The sequence below is a fragment of the Lichenostomus cassidix genome, chromosome 4, assembly GCF_008360975.1.
Source record: "Lichenostomus cassidix isolate B80296 chromosome 4, HeHo_3.0, whole genome shotgun sequence".
Taxonomy (NCBI): domain Eukaryota; kingdom Metazoa; phylum Chordata; class Aves; order Passeriformes; family Meliphagidae; genus Lichenostomus; species Lichenostomus cassidix.
Window position 1 is genome coordinate 27,750,345 of NC_139484.1, and position 15,375 is coordinate 27,765,719.

The 15,375-nt window shown below is 60.8% G+C and overlaps 1 protein-coding gene across 3 annotated transcripts; it reads left to right on the forward strand.

Annotated features, from left to right (window-relative positions):
* Positions 1-1,618: 1,618 nt before the first annotated feature.
* On the forward strand, positions 1,619-15,303 carry LOC146438149 (uncharacterized). 3 transcript variants are annotated; one of them, XM_085058475.1, is made up of 33 exons: positions 1,619-2,015; positions 2,484-2,603; positions 2,924-3,043; positions 3,126-3,353; positions 3,560-3,673; positions 3,778-3,897; positions 4,198-4,323; positions 4,424-4,630; positions 4,793-4,961; positions 5,088-5,256; positions 5,467-5,692; positions 6,040-6,165; positions 6,360-6,575; positions 6,800-7,108; positions 7,349-7,567; positions 7,755-8,324; positions 8,710-8,925; positions 9,084-9,322; positions 9,404-9,533; positions 9,879-10,057; positions 10,172-10,358; positions 10,700-10,918; positions 11,148-11,331; positions 11,621-11,822; positions 11,891-12,055; positions 12,350-12,550; positions 12,643-13,186; positions 13,329-13,457; positions 13,641-13,748; positions 13,836-14,072; positions 14,200-14,623; positions 14,830-14,968; positions 15,230-15,303. In XM_085058475.1, exons 1-33 carry the CDS (start codon positions 1,904-1,906, stop codon positions 15,284-15,286), a joined length of 6,711 nt encoding a protein of 2,236 aa, XP_084914601.1. In that variant the 5' UTR covers positions 1,619-1,903; the 3' UTR covers positions 15,287-15,303. The 3 variants fall into 3 exon arrangements, with proteins under 3 accessions (XP_084914601.1, XP_084914600.1, XP_084914602.1); XM_085058474.1 differs by having other exon boundaries at positions 1,620-2,015; positions 7,349-7,558; positions 7,746-8,324; XM_085058476.1 differs by having other exon boundaries at positions 1,705-2,015; positions 7,349-7,561; positions 7,740-8,324.
* The last annotated feature ends 72 nt before the right edge of the window (positions 15,304-15,375 follow it).

The following is a 15,375-nucleotide window of genomic DNA, read 5'->3' on the forward strand; positions in this document are numbered from 1 at the left end:
CAGAAGTGTAAAGAAAAACTAGAAATTATTTTTAAAAACTCTTCAAAAGTCTGGGGAAAAATACCCAAATACCTCATACAGAAGAAGTCACTGTATGTACGTATAATTAAGTAAAGTGGGCTATTGTCTATACATACATATACACGTATGTTCTTCTATCTATACACTTATATTTAAAATACTCTGACTTTAAATTATGCTTGTAAAAAAATCTCCTGCATTTTAAGAGGCTGGCCACACCAGATGTCCTCTTCCTCACTGCTGCCCCAGCTCCCCAAGCTAATGCTCTCCTGCTAATGCAGGTGCACTGGGCATTTCTACTGCACCCACTAACTTCTCGACCCTTTTTTGCAGTCCCTCTGCTGCAACTTGCCCTTTCCTAGCTGGTGTGAGGAGTTACTGCTTTGGTGATGTGGGTACCCTGTGGAGTGGCAGAGCTGGGGTATAGGGAAGATCCCCAGGGACCTACCACAAATCTCAGCAGGTGTATGGGAGGAAGGCATGAGAGCTTTCTGCATAGTCTTGGGGTTTCCTAGATACTGCTCTGTCCCTTTTACCCACTCCCCCCCTCCCCGCACCACTTTGCCTGGTGCTCCTGCCACAGGGATGTTCATCATGCATGGGATCTGCACACTTGTGTTTCCTGGGGAGTCCAGAGCTCCCCATCCAGAGCTACTGGGATGCTGCCCAGAGAGAGGGGACAGCTTTGGTGTGGGCACCACACCTTGGGAAAAATGTCATGTCACTGGCCTATGAATTATCCCCCTTGTGCCAGTGCTCTGGGGCTCCTGACCCAGAGCTGTGCAACATCCTGGTCTTTCCATCTGCCTGAGGGTGTCTCTGCCCTGAGCTTCCATCTGACTTGGCTGTGTCAGAGCCCTCCCCGTGCCAACCCAGTGGCTGGTAACATCTTTTCCTCAGCACGCAGGAGATCATCCTGTACCTTTCCCTTTCTGAGCAAGCAAAAAACAACATGTACGTGCCAGAACATCTCACGGACAGACAGTGGTGCCAGTAAGCGTGTAGTCACTATAGCAACTTTCTCTACTCGGCTCTTACGTAGGGAGGTATGATGGGGAGGCTGGAGAGGATGAGTGCGCAGCACCCACGGGCCTTGGATGTGCCTGGAGTACAGACCAGTCTTGGGGCTGAATAGACACTTATGCCACCACCGGCAGCTAGCCCGGAGACAAGCCAAAAGGGATGGAGGGGCAGCACACCGGCACCTTTCTCCGGGTGTGTAGCGAGAGGTGTGCAAACTCCTGTGTCCCGGGTCCATCTCCGCGGCCTGGGAGATTCCCCCGCTTTGCCTGGCTGGGAGGGGGTTTCTTTCTCAGGCAGTGGCAGGTGCCTTATCCTCTCGCCGGGCTGTTTTCCTCCCTCGGCCGCTGCTCTCGCTCGCCTTGTTGTGCTCCAGCGGCCCTTTCGCAGCGCTCAAGGTCGAAGCCGGCGAGCCGGGGGGTGCGCGCAGCCCCGTGTTTTCGGGGGTGCCCCCGCGTTCAAGGCTGCCGCTGCCTTCCCACGCCCGGCGCAGGTGCTGCGGGTCCGGTTCTCACGGCCTGCTCTCACAACAACCCCCGCCTGGCGGGACTAGGCGGGGCGGGGGCCAGGGGTCCCCCCGCGCCCCTCGGCTCTTGGCGGGCGGAGGGTCCCGAGAGCGCCCGGCCCGGGACCGCAGCTGCCCCGCCCGAAGCCCGCTACCCCGTGCCCCGGCCGGGGTCTCCCCGGGGCAGCGCGACGCAGCCCCCAGGCCGGCGGGGCGGGCGAGGGTCTCCGCGGGCGGCGGGCGGTACCCGCGGTGCCCAATGGCCGCCCGCGCCCGGACATAAAGGCGGTGGCCGCGGCTCTGCGCTCCCTCCGCCGGCCGGGCCCCCCGGAGCCGCCCCTCTCCGCCGCCGCCGCCATGGGCCGCCCTCCGCCGCCGCTCCGCCGGGTCCTCGTCTACCTCAGCATCCTTCTGCCGCCGCTGCTGCCGCTGGCCGGGAGCGCCGCTGGCGCCGGGACACGCCGCGCCCGTGAGCCAGGACCGAGGGGGGCGGGCTGGTGGTGGAGGGGGAAATCCCTGCCTCGTCCCCAGGGGCTGCGGTGGGCGCCCGCCGCATCAGGGCAGCTTGCTCATCTCCCCGCGATGGGCAGTGGAGGGTCCCCTGCCACCGAGGATGTCCCCAATATACTCATTCCCGGTGATGTGTCCCTACCCCCAGTGGCGTACTTGTGACCCTGACAGCATGGGGAGTCCTGCGCCCCGAGGGGCCCTGTACCTCTGCTTAGCGGGCTGGGGGTGGTCTCTGCCTTCCCTGAGCGGGGAGCAGTTTTCCCTCTAGCCCCAGAGGAGATGCAGGGGAGCCCTTGGTGGGACCGGTCCCTCCCCGCGCTGGGCTGAGCTGGGACCGCCAGGCGGGCAGCTGCAGCCGGGCTGTGCAGGTGGATTCCCGGTGCGGCTGCCCCGCCTGATCCCGGGCTCCGCTCCCTCTTGCCCGCAGCGGCCGCCAGCCCCACGTGTGCAGCCTCCCGCCAGGCCGCCTGCGCTGCCGGCTGCATCCCCGTTCCCTGGCTCTGCGACGGGGAGCAGCAGTGTCCTGACGGCACGGACGAGCAGTGCGGTGAGTGGGGGAACACTGACACCCATCCGCTGTTGTGGGGTGGCCTAGGGGACAGTGCTGCACAGGCATCAAGGGGCCCTGGTGCTCTGGGGAGTGGTGGCGCAGGACAGGCCAGAGGCACCTCGGTCTTTGCTGGCTCTGCCTGTGTGGCATCCTGCAAGGACATGTGTGCCCCAGAGATCCTTGGGAATATCTGTGGCAAGAGACCACGTCCTGGAACCTATGCTTCTTGGGCACTGCCAGCACCTGTCCTGTGCCAGGATGAAGTGGACCCTTGTGGTTCTGCAGTAGGTCTCAGTGACTGTGTGTTGCCCCTGCAGATGTTGCCTGTGGCGGGGACCCCCATGTCTGGCAGTGTGACGATGGCCGGTGTGTTTCTAGCAGCTGGCGTTGCGATGGTGCTGCTGACTGCCTGGATGGCTCTGATGAGCAGGACTGTGGTATGTACTGTCTGCTGGAGAGGCTGAGCGGGGGTGGCTGGGGGTGCAGGGCAGGTTGGTGAGTGCTGCGCTGTTTCCTCAGTGTGCGGGACAAAGAAGGTGCAGTGTCCTGGCACCCACCACTGCATCCCGCACTGGGAGCTGTGCGATCGGCACCAAGACTGTGAGGATGGCTGGGACGAGGAGGGGTGTCCCCAGCAGCCCTGTCTGCCTGGGCAGTGGCAGTGCAGGAACAGGGTGTGCATCATGGCCGAGTGGAAGTGCAATGGGATTGATGACTGTGGTGATTCCTCAGATGAAGATGTCTGTGGTAAGCAAGAGCACTGGATGCTCCTCCATAGGGTGAGACCTGTCCGGGCCACGTGTGAATTAGGGAGTACTTTGTTTTCCTGGCTCCTAGCTTCCCAGGAAGCTGTTGATGCTTTGCAGGGCCTCCCCATGAGTCTCGGACCCATGGTTATCCCCTGTGCCCAGGGTGTTGGTCTGCCCTGCTGACATGAGCTGTGTGTGCCACAGCCCCCTGTACGCCTGGCATGGTGCGGTGTGATGAGGGCAAGTGTATCCTGGAGTCCCTGATGTGCGATGATAAGGATGACTGCCTGGATGGCACTGACGAGCCCAGCACATGTGGTGAGTTAATGAGGCTGCTGACTGCTGCCCATGTGGGTGGGGCTGGGGTGGGGGGAAGGCACAGAGCTGTCCTGCCTCATGTCACCTTTGCTGTGTCCCCACAGGTCGGAGCTGCTTTGTACGCAATGGGGGCTGTGCAGAGACGTGTGCTGACACGCACTGGGGAGTGCAGTGCTCCTGTGGCACTGGCTGGGTGCTGCAGGCAGATGGGCAAAGCTGTGCTGGTAAGGAGAGGTCAGGGTGCATGTGCTTGGGTCACGTGTGGCCTTGGCCACTGAGAGCAGAGTCTCCACGGAGCCCATGCTTCTGTGGGAACACCTGCCTCTGCCCTGCTCCTGCACGTGTGTCACGCCTGGACCCGTAAACATTGCGTCTAGCTAATGCCCCAGCAGCAGCTGGTGCATTTTGAGGCTGAGGCCCACGTTTTGCTATATAGAGAGCCTGCCTGTAGTCCCAGAGGAGCAGTGGCAATGGTGTCTGGGGCATCTCCTGTGGTAGGCTGCTGACCTCACCTATCCCTGCAGATGTGGACGAGTGCTCCCTGGAGTACAGCCCCTGCAGCCAGCTGTGCAGCAACACCCCGGGCAGTTTCAGCTGTGCCTGTCTCCAGGGCTACACCCTGCGGCATGGCACCGCCTGTGAAGTGGCAGGTAGGGAGAGGAGGGGAGCCCAGGCTGGCTGAGGGGCCGGGCAGTGCCCCCAGCTGGGTGTGTCCCTGGTCAATGAGTCACTTTCCTCTCACCCTGGCAGACAATGCGACACAGATCCTGGTGGCCGTGGGGCAGGACCTGGCCCTTCTGGATGTACGGACCCAAGCCTACCGGCCCCTGCTCTCCACTGAGACGGAACCCCGTGCCCTGGTGTATGACCTGCTCCAAGAAACCTACTACTGGCTGACAGAGGATGGAGAGCTCCGTGTTCTCCACCCAGGGAAAGGCATACAGCCTCTCTATCCAGGTGAGGAGGACCAAGGGTGCTGGGTGCTGTAGCAGGACCGAGATGGATGCTGAGAGCCGGTCTGCCACCTCAGTATTGTTTTTCCTGTACAGAGGAAGGGACAACCTGGGTTTGCCTCACAGCCTGGAGCAGGTGTGCCTTAAAACTGCTTTGTCTCTACAGATGCCAGAGAGGTGAACAGCATCTCTGTGGACTGGTTCACAGGGCAGCTGTACTGGGCCAGCAGCCATCCTCCAGCCATCTGTGCAGGGCTGGGTGATGGCCAGGGTTACGTGACAGTGCTGGGGAAGGACATTGCACCAGAGCAGTTGACAGTACATCCGGCTGCTAGGTGAGCAGTGAATGAGCCAGGGTTGGCCCAGCCTCCTGGGATCACGATGCTGGTGCTGACCATGTCATGCCTGCTGTGGGGCTATGGCAGCACTAGTATTATGCTTTGAATAATGCCTGCCCCCAGGTCCCTGTACTGGGTCAACCGTGGACTGAGGGGCCGGACAGTCATTGCTGCAGCTGGCATGGATGGCTCAAACCGGCGGGAGCTCACAGTTGTATCCATGGAGGAGCCTGTGGGGCTGAGCCTGGACCATGTGGCTGGCAGGCTGTACTGGATCAGCGAGTACAAGGAGGTAGGGATGAGGAGCAGCAGGGCTCTTTCCCAGCGAGGGAGATGATGAGGTGGGAGTTGGGAGGGTGGCTCTGGTTCCCCTGTGTCCATGGCCAAAGGATGAGAAGGGGCAGGGAGCGGTGCCTCGGTCTGGCATACATCCCTGGGCTGGGAGGAGAAGCACCAGGGTGTGAGGATGCCACATGGCCACCGTGCCTTGCCTTGTCCCCAGTCCATCGAGACACTGCGGGTGGATGGCAGCGGGCGCCACTCCTTCCATGCTGCTTTGCGGAGCCACACGGAGCCACTGGGCCTGGCCGTGTTTGAGGGCCGGTTCTTCTGGACTGATGGCACAGAGCTGGTGTCAGCCACCTGGGCCTCTCCCCAGGAGCATGCAGTGCTGCTCCGTGCCTCTGTCTCAGCTTTCACTGTACTGCACACACTGCAGCAGCCTCCCCGTGAGTACCCTGCAGGTGCTGCACCACTGCAGAGCTGGCAGCACCCCCACTGCATCCCTGGGTGCTAGGGAAGGCTCGCTGGGTCCTGGAGCTCACCAGGTCCTGCCCAATGGTTTGCCTGGTCCTGTGATGAGGGGTTGCGGGGTTGGTACAGAGGGGACCTATAAAATTTTATGAAAGCTGCCATGGCCCATGACTTTGGGTAGACCTGAGCCTTCTTAACTCATATGATATTGCTACCCTGCTTCCAGCCCTTATCCAGCCTCAGGACAGTCTGTGGGTTTTGGGGATTTGGTGAAATACTGGGGTCATGACTGCCTGAGCTTTTAACATCTTCTTGCTTGCAGGGGACACTGCTGCATGTGCTCCAGGCCTGTGCAGTCACCTTTGCCTCCTGTCCCCTGTGCACCCTCGGGGCTACAAGTGTGCATGTCCAGAGGGTCTCTTCCTTCTGCCCTCAGGGAAGTGTGCAGGTGAGCAGAGCCTGGCTCTCTGGGGCAGTATATATCTGTGTAGAAGCTGGAGGAGGGCCTTAAGGGGCTGTGGCTTTGGTGGGATGAAGTTCCCAGCACACACCAGTGCTGTTATATTTCTGTGTTGGTTCATGCTGGTGACCCCATCCAGTGTCCCTGGGGCTGTGCTCACACACTGCCCTTATGCCCTGCAGAGCTGTCCATTGCGTATGCATCAGGAAAGGCCATCTCCCTGGTGCATGTGGGCCCTGGAGCACACACCAAACTGGTGCAGGAGTGGCAGGAGCCCCTCCACCTGCAAGATGTGGACTGGCAGAGGTCAGTGCTCTATGGGACAGATGACCGTGGGACACTGCTGCGTGTCGTGGGCCACCCTGGCAGGAGAGAGGTCATTGCGACTGGGCTGCCAGGTGAGACCCTATGGGGTGATAGAGGGCACACTCCACTTCCTGATGCTCCCTGAGGCCTGAGGATCTCCTGGGTGCAGAACACAGTGGTCTGATGGTGCCCACAGTGAGGCCATGTCAAGGCAGGGAGCAGCTGTGCCCCGGGTTTAGGGTCTAAGGGAGACCCAGGTAGACGCACAGGGTAATGGGACAGCCTTGTAACTGCTTGCCTGCCTGCTCTTGTCAAGTGTGCTCTGCCCGTGTGGACATCCGCTCGGGGGACCTGTACTGGCTGGCATGTAACCGGAGGGACATCGGGGTGATCCAGACATCTGACATGTCCCCGCGCATCCTGCACCGAGCTCGCAGCAGCATCCAGCACCTCTTCTTGGACTGGCGGCACGGTGCTCTGTACTGGCTGGCCCGGGGGCAGCCCCTGCAGCAGCTGAGCCTGGCAGGGGGTGCTCCGTGGGATGCCTGGAATGAGACGTGGCCTGGAGACCTGCCTGCAGCCATGGATAGCAGAGCCTTCAGTGTGCTCTGGAGCTCAGCTCTGGGTAAGCCCTGGTGGTACCTGGAGCAGGGAGAGGAGGTGGTGGATACAGGAGTGATCAGCCATGCCCTACATGCAGCGGGTCCCCGCCTGGGCAGTGGGATGCTCATGAGGCAGACTGTCCTGTGGCTGAGTCCCTGGCCTCAGCCATGAGGTCCCTGCCTTAGCTGTGGGTTGTAGGGCACAGGATAAGCCATGAGGGGAGTGGGCAGGCTCCAGATCCTACCATGCCTCTGCCTCACAGGCCTGCAGGCGCTGAGTCTGACCAAGGGGCAAGCAGTCACCCTGGCACCCGGCTGGTCCCATGGTCTTGTGGCTGCCTTTGAGCCCTACCTGGTGTCAGCAAATGGTACAGCTCTGCTGCTGTGGGACCGGAGGACACTGGCCCTTGTGCTGTCTGTGCCGGCAGCGGATGTGCAGGGAGTGGTGGCCTTCGTGGGCTCAGAGCTGCAGGCTGGTAAGAGTGGCCACGGCTTTTTGCCTGGTGCTGCTGCTGTACCTGATGGGGCTGGGTGACTCGTGCTGCTCTGAGCTGGGGCAGGGTGCCTGGCTACTGGTGGCCATGTGGGGTGCTCCAGGACATGCCTGGAGTGTGGGGAGGGCATAACCCCAAAAAGTCCCTAATCATCTGCCAGTGCCACCAAGCAAAGGGTCTGCTGTGCCATTCCCTTCACCTGTGACCACCACTATGAGGACAACCACAAGCACCCCTGCTGCTCAGCCTAGCACTTCCACCACGAGACCATCAGCAAGCAAGACCACCACTACTCCTGCACCAACCAGCAAGGCTTCCACATCACAAACCACCACCAGCCAGTCCACATCAAAGAAGACCACCCCTGCACCAACCACTGCTCAGACCACACTGACCACAATCACCACTGTGCAGCCAGCCACCACCAGCACCATCACCAGCACCACCACCACTCGGTCTTTCACAACTAAGATCACTGCCCCACGGCCAACCACTACCAACCCACGGCCAAACACTACCAACCCACGCCCAACCAGTTCTGCACGGGTAGTGACACCTGTGCCACACCTCTGGTCCAGCCCTGCACACCCCCTGACCCCAGTTATCCATGTGTCCTGTTCTCGCACACATGTGCTCTGCCGTGATGGCACTGGATGTGTGGCCCAGGAATACCTGTGTGATGGGGAGAAGGACTGTGCAGATGGCTCTGATGAGGATGAGTGCGCCCAGCTCTGCAACACCCCAGGTAGGAGCCATTCTTCTGTTCCCTGTGCAGCTGAGCCACCCTGTGCCAGGGCTTCTGGCTACATCCTGGTGGAGTTGGTGGGACAGGGTCCTGGTAAAGTCTGTGTGCTGGGCTCTAATGCTTGTAATGTGACATACTGGTTCCTTCTGATCTTGGCACTGGGTTCAAGGTGCTGTTGGAAAAGGACAGAGTTGGTCTCACTGCTCATAGTAACCCAGATGTGGCTGAGTTGAGACTACCACAATCACCTTGCCAAGGACCTAGGCTGCTGGAGGTGCACTGGCTAGGAGTGCATGGGGCCTTTCTAGGTGGCTGGAGGGCTAGCAAAGGGTCTGGGCACCTTGTCTGCCTTCTGCAGGCAGTGCAAAGATCCTTGTCTCCTCAGGGGCCTTCCACTGTGCGAGTGGAGCCATGTGCATCGGGGCAGGAGAGCGCTGCGATGGGGTGCCACAATGCCCCGATGGCTCGGATGAGACGGGCTGCTGGACCCCCACGCAGGAGTGTGCCCTGCGCTGTGACGCTGCCACTCGCTGCATCCCCAAGAGCTGGTTGTGTGATGGCCATGCTGACTGCCTGGACCACACCGATGAGCAGGGCTGTGGTGAGACCCCGGGGCTGGATGGGATGGGCTTCTGGGGTTGCCTGCCCCACAGGTGGATGCACCAGGTTTCCTTTGGGTCCAGGAGCAGGCGCTGCCCGGGGCAATCTGCTGAGAGGATGGGGACAGTGCCCCTGCTCAACCCTGGCCTTTTCCTGCAGTGCCAAAGGAATGCAGTCCTGCTGAGTTCCCCTGTAGGACTGGGCAGTGCGTGGCCCTGGCCCTGCACTGCGATGGTGACCATGACTGCCAGGACGGCTCGGATGAGGAGGGCTGCACCGTGCCCCGCCCGCTGCTCTGCCGTGATGGTGAGATTACGTGTTCCCACAGTGGGGAGTGCCTGCCCGAGGCCTGGCGCTGTGATGGCACTGACGACTGCGGGGATGGCACAGACGAGCAGGTGAGTGGAGCAGTGGGGACACAGCCTGTCCCCACTCGTGCCCAGGAGGGCTGGTAACCTTTTTCACCTTCTGCCTTGCAGGGCTGTCCTTGGGAGGAAGAGCTGTGTGGGGACCAGGGGTGGGGCTGCTCCAGTGGCCGTGAGTGCATCCCTGATGTCTGGCGCTGCGATGGAGAGACTGACTGCACAGATGGCAGTGACGAGGCTGGCTGTAAGCAACACCCTGATTTTATCCCCTGTGTGTCTCACCCAGGGGTGGCTGGTGGGTGCCCAGCACAGACTGAGATGGGTATGTGTCTGTGCTGAGGTGAAGGGCCACATATGCTGGCTGCCTATTCCCAGCATCTGTGGTGGCTCCAGGTCCTGAGTAGCTGTTATCCCTGTAGGGGCTAGTGGCCTTTGGATTAACATAACCTGAAGCCAGGCTACTGGCACAACTAAGGATGTGGCTGCAGTGAGCTCAGGGCAGCCTCTGGGAGCAGCTAAATTTGCCCCAGATGAGCAAAAGGAGCTGATGCATGAGGCTCAGGGCAGCCTTCCCCACATGTCCCTGCAGGCCAGCCTGCTCCCTGCCAGAGTCACGAGTACCCCTGTGGGCTGGGGGCCTGTCTGAATGCATCCCTGGTGTGCAACGGCCGGCAGGACTGCGCGGATGGCTCAGATGAGGGGGGGAACTGCTCTGTGCCCTGCCAGCGGTCCTGTGCTCATCTCTGCTACCCCTCGCCCCAGGGCCCTGTGAGTGCCAGCAACCCTGGGCCAGGGGCTTGCCATGCCATGATGCCCTGGTCCAGCTGCAGAAGGGAGCCTCGTGTTCCCAGGGTGGGCAGCTGATGGTCCCTTTCCCCACAGTGGTGCTGGTGTGGCCCAGGCTATCGACTTGCCGAAGATGGTCTGTCCTGCATGGACATAGACGAGTGCACAGAGTGGGGCGAGGGAACCTGCAGCCAGACGTGCCTCAATGCCCCAGGGTCCTACAGCTGTGGCTGTCTCCCCGGCTACCTGCTGGAGCCTGATGGCCATGTCTGTAAACTCACTGGTAAGTCCTGGCATGGCCAAGCAGTGCTGAGGATCCCTAAGGTACACCAGGGGCTGGTGGATACTTGTCCCCCTGTGCTTGCTACCCATGGGGAACCTTGTAGTCCTGTGAATGGCCCTGTGCCCCCTGCTATGTTGCCTCCCAGACCCCACTCAGCTGTGAGCTGCCGTTTGCCAGCCCATGGCTGGTCAGAAAATCCATCTGCACTGAGAACATCCTATGTGGTAGGGCTGAGTCCCAGCAAGCACCAGTGCCTGCGAGTGCTGTGTTCTTTGCCTGTATGTGCCCGGACCATGGGACCACTAGTGCTGAGCAGGGTCCATGTGGCTGTGTTGCCCCAGGACCAGAGCCCAAGTTGCTGGTGGCTGTGCAGTCTGAGGTGGTGTCCTATGGCCTGCGGAGTGGGCATGAGGAGGTGCTGCTGGCCACTGACAAGGATCGCGTTATCTTCTCCCTTGACTATGACTTGGTGGAGTGGAAAGTCTTCTGGATGGACCTGGCCACAGAGAGCATCCGCTGGCAGGACGTCAACTCGGGAAAGAAAGGCACACTGGTGAAAGGTGGGCTGTGACAACGTGAGGCTAGCAGGGCTGGCCTCTGTCACTGCAGTCTCCAGATTGCAGTGGGTTGCCAGGCTGTGATCCCTCATGTGGGGAAGTGCTAATGGTGGGAGCAAGGCTGGGAGAAGCCAGACCTCCTGGGATGCAGAAGACCTGGGCTGGGAGCATTGTGCTAAAGGGCCATGCAGCTGTCACCCCACACAGGTGCTGCCTCTTGGATGCATTTCAGGTGTAAGATCAGACTGTATAGCAGTGGACTGGCTTGGGAGGAACCTGTACTGGACAGATGGGGCAGCAGGACAGGTGCTGGCCACTTGTTTGGGAGCTGCCTGGCAAGGGATACCAGAGTACACTGTGGTGATGGATGGAGACCTGGACCAGCCCCACTCTCTAGTGCTCCAGCCTCTGGCAGGGTAAGTCTGGGGCAAGCAGACATGGGGACCTCCTTGCCATCCCTGCCCTGCCCCATTTTCCTCTATGGAGGCAGGTGAGAGGCTGGGGAAGAGGTAGGATGGCTTCACCTTGGTGCTGTCGGGACTGTGTGACATGAGGAGAAAGAGCCCAGACACCTGTCCTTGCCCTGCATGGACCCCTCGATACATCCTTGATGGGATGGGAAGCTCTGTGTTGCTTTTCTGGGCTGCCTTGGTGCTGGGACAATGCTGTGTTAGGTCCATAGGCCTGCACCTCTCTTCCCACTAGGCTGATGTACTGGTCAGAGGTGGGGAGCCACTCACGGCTGATGGAGGCCAGTATGGATGGGAGTCGGCGGCACGTGCTGCTGGCCCAGGGACTGGGCTGGCCTACAGCACTGGCCCTCGACCTCCCCACCCAGAGGATCTTCTGGCTGGATGAGAAGCTGGGCAGTGTTGGTTCGGCACATCTGGATGGCAGCAGTGTGAAGGTGTGGTGGGGCACTGGTGATGGGGCCCTGATGGGGACCAAGGTGGACACTGACAGCGTCTCTGACAGGTCCTGAAGCTAAGCTGGGTCCAGAGCCCCTTTGCAGCAGCTGTGTGTGAGGGGCAGCTCTACTGGTCGGAGAGGAAGACATGGTCTGTGCAGCAGGTGGACAAGGCCAGCGGCAAGAACAGGACTGTACTGCTCAAAAAGCAGGGACAGCCCCATGGCCTCCAGGTAGCTACATGAGGAGCCCCAAACCCCACTGTGCCAGCTCTGCTGGTCTCCCGCCCTGCATGGCCCTGTTGTCATGTGAGTGCAGAGGCACTGGGAGCTGTACCCCCATCCCAGTGGTCTTTGGGCAGCAGTCTCTGTGGCCAAGTGCGTCTGGTCCTCTTGGAGCATCTCTGCCTCACCATCCTGCCCTGAGCTGGGCTGTGTGTGGGCCTTGGGAGCATGGCATGGTGTCAGTCATGCTCAGCTCTGCTGGTGGGTGCTGATGGAACTGAGGCTGAGCCTACTGTCCCACAGGTGATGCACCCAGCCCTGCGCCCCACAGCCCCCAACCCGTGTGAGACGCGTGGCTGCTCCCACCTGTGCCTGCTGAGCGCCAGGCACACTGGGCAGTGCCGCTGCCCCGCCAGGCTGACGCTGGCTGCTGATGAGACCACCTGCCTGCCTGTCCGCGATTCAGCCTTTGCCCTCCTGGTGTCACCAGCAGCTGTGGCACAGGTACCATCCTCTGGAGCCAGCCCTGGGGGCTGCTGTTCTCGCTGCTGTCAGGGAAGAGGGGTCTCCATCCTAGTGCTGCCTCCTTCCTCCAGGTCTACCTGAAGGACCTGCCTGCAACAGCTGGATCCCAAGGGCTTCCCCCGCACCGGGCTCTGCCCTTGGCCAAGGTGAGCCACCTGACAGCTGTTGACTACGCAGTAAAAGACAAGAGTTTGTACTTTGCAGAGATGGGCGGCAATTCCATCGGACTGCTGCGCCTGAAGGACTGGGGACGGCTGTCCTGGAAGAAGGCAGTAGCTGTGGAGGGCACGGTGATATCCCTGGCCTTGGACTGGCTGAGTGGGAACCTTTACTGGATTGGGGGCCAGCCACCCAGCATCCACGTGACAGCTCCCAGGGGGCAGTGGGCCCTGGCACTACTCAGCGAGGGGCTGCAGGGTGCTGCCTGGCTGGCACTGTGCCCTCATGCTTCCACCATGTGCTTTGTCACAGCAGCTGGCAGCCATGGGCGCAGTGCTGTGGTGGAGTGTGCAGCCATGGATGGCACTGGCCGCAGAGCGGTCTGGAGGAAAGCCCGGTCTCCCACTGGCCTCACTTTTGGGGGTGCTGGCACCAGGCTGTACTGGGCAGACAACGGTGAGTGAGGGCTGAGTGGGGACACTGCTGAGGGTAGCAGTGGTGCAGGTGCTCAGTCTGCAAGGCACAGCCTGGCACCAGCCCTGAGGGGCAGCCCAGAGCCCTGTCTCCACACTGAAGCCTCTCCATCTGTGTCCTGCAGAGAGAGGTACCATCAGCAGCGTTGAGTTGGATGGATCCCGCTTCCGGGTGGTGCGAGAAGGGTTACACGGTCTCTCGCTCTTTGCCGTAGGAGAAGGCTTTCTGCTCTGGAGCACAACCTCAACCAATGGTACGTCCCTTTGCTGTGTTTTGCCCAGCTCCTCCTACTGCACTACGACATGGGTTCTACCAGTCCTTGTGGGGTGCAGGCTTACCCCTCTGTGGGGTGAAGGGCAAGCTAGGAGACCACCACCTCCATCTCAGGCGCCCTTGTGGGAGGAGGTGGAGCAGTGCTGACCCCGTGTGTCTTTAGGCTCCAGCAAGGTCTGGCACAGCCGTCTGGAGAAGGCTGAGAGCTGGTGGTTCCCAGTGGAGCAGGAGCTGGTAGCCATGAAGATTTACAGCCAGTTCTCTCAGGAAGGTGGGTCTGGGACTGCCCCAGCCCAGGGCATCTGTGGGGTTCAGCTGTGCCTTGTGCTGGCCATGCTAACCAGTGCTGTTTTGGCAGGCACCAATGGCTGTGCAAAGAGCAATGGGGGCTGTGCCCAGCTCTGCCTGCCCAACCCTGCAGGGCGGCAGTGCCGCTGCTCCCCCGGATACCACCTGGTGCATGGGGCAGCGTGTGCGCTGGCACCACCTTGCCCAGATCCACTCCAGGCCTGCCCTGATCTCCAGATCTGCATCTCCAGAGAGCAGCTCTGTGACGGGCACCCCGACTGTGCCGATGGCTCTGATGAGTCTGACTGTGAGTGCCTGCCCACAGCCAGGGTGTGCTGGGGTCCTGGCTGGGCACAGGGCAGCCTGCCCAGTCTCCCCCATTTTGGGAAGGGGGTCTTACCTGAGTCTCTGCTGATCTATGCCCATCCCTCCAGGTGCCTCCATGAAGGTGGGGACGCAGGCCCCTACAGTGGCACCATCAGGAATGTCCCATGCAGGAGAACAGAAACCAGTCTCATCCACATCTGCACCCCAGCCTCGGCAGCCCAGCCCCAGCCTGTCAGCAGCCCCTGGCCTCCAGGAGCATGGAGAGCCCTTCCTGGTACCCCCCAGCACGGAGGAGGTGCTGGGAGCTGTGCCTTGCAGCAGCAAGACATGCAACCTGCGTGGGGACTGTGCCATCGAGGCTGGCCGAGTGACGTGCCACTGCGCCCTGGGCTATCGTGGCGATTACTGCGAGGAGGCTGAGGTGCAGCCCCTCGCAGGACCCATTGCCCTGGGGGTAGCCGTGCTCCTGCTGCTCGCTGCTGCTGCTGTGGGGGCTCTGGCCTACATGCGGAGGCGGGACAGGCGGAGGAGGTGAGCTCTGGGGCTGGGCTGGGCCAGGCACAACTGGGAACAGGGAGGGACAGGGTCTCCTTGCCCGGGGGCAGTGTGAACTCCTGATGCACTCCTGGGCTACATGGAAAGCTCCCATCACCCCAGGAGTTCTGGCAGGACTTTGAGATCTGCTCATCTCTAGGAGATGGCCATGCCATTCTCACTGTACATTTTTCCCTGTCCAGGGCCTCAAGCACTGCTTCTACTCGGGTTCTGACCTTGTACCACCGTGAAAGTGACCCTGAGGAAGAGGATGAGGAGGAGGAGGAAGAGCTTCCCCCCAAGAGTGATACATTCGTGAATGAAGCTTATGAAGGGAAAGAGGTGAGTAGCATCTGGAGCAGGCCCTGCTAGGGATCTCTCTGTCACCCTGAGGTTGCCCCATGGTCCAGTGCTGGCATGGTTCCCACTACTGAGGCAAGATCTGCCCTCCTGCTGAAGGAGCGGGGCAAGACCTGAGGTGCCTAGAGTCTGACAGGGCTGTCCCACTCTGCCTGTGGCTAGACCCCCTGTGCTAAGTGTGGGGTGTGCTCAGGGAGGCTGGGTCAGACTCGCCCCTGATACACCCATCTGTGATCTCTGCAGGAGCTGCCAGCACTGCTGAGGAAGGGACCATCTCACATCAACACCGTATCTTCATAAAGGAATGTTGTGCAGCATCTCTTGTGCCATTGTGGTTTATGTGTGGGCCAGGGAGGGGAGGTTGGATTGCTCTTTCTACATGTCTAAGA

Excerpts from the sequence above, each read along its gene's own strand:
- LOC146438149 (XM_085058476.1), top strand. The coding sequence starts at position 1,904 with ATGGGCCGCCCTCCGCCGCCGCTCCGCCGGGTCCTCGTCTACCTCAGC. Across the intron at positions 5,693-6,039 it reads CACACTGCAGCAGCCTCCCC|GGGACACTGCTGCATGTGCT; the intron begins GTGAGTACCCTG and ends TCTTGCTTGCAG. Across the intron at positions 9,534-9,878 it reads TGGCAGTGACGAGGCTGGCT|GCCAGCCTGCTCCCTGCCAG; the intron begins GTAAGCAACACC and ends ATGTCCCTGCAG.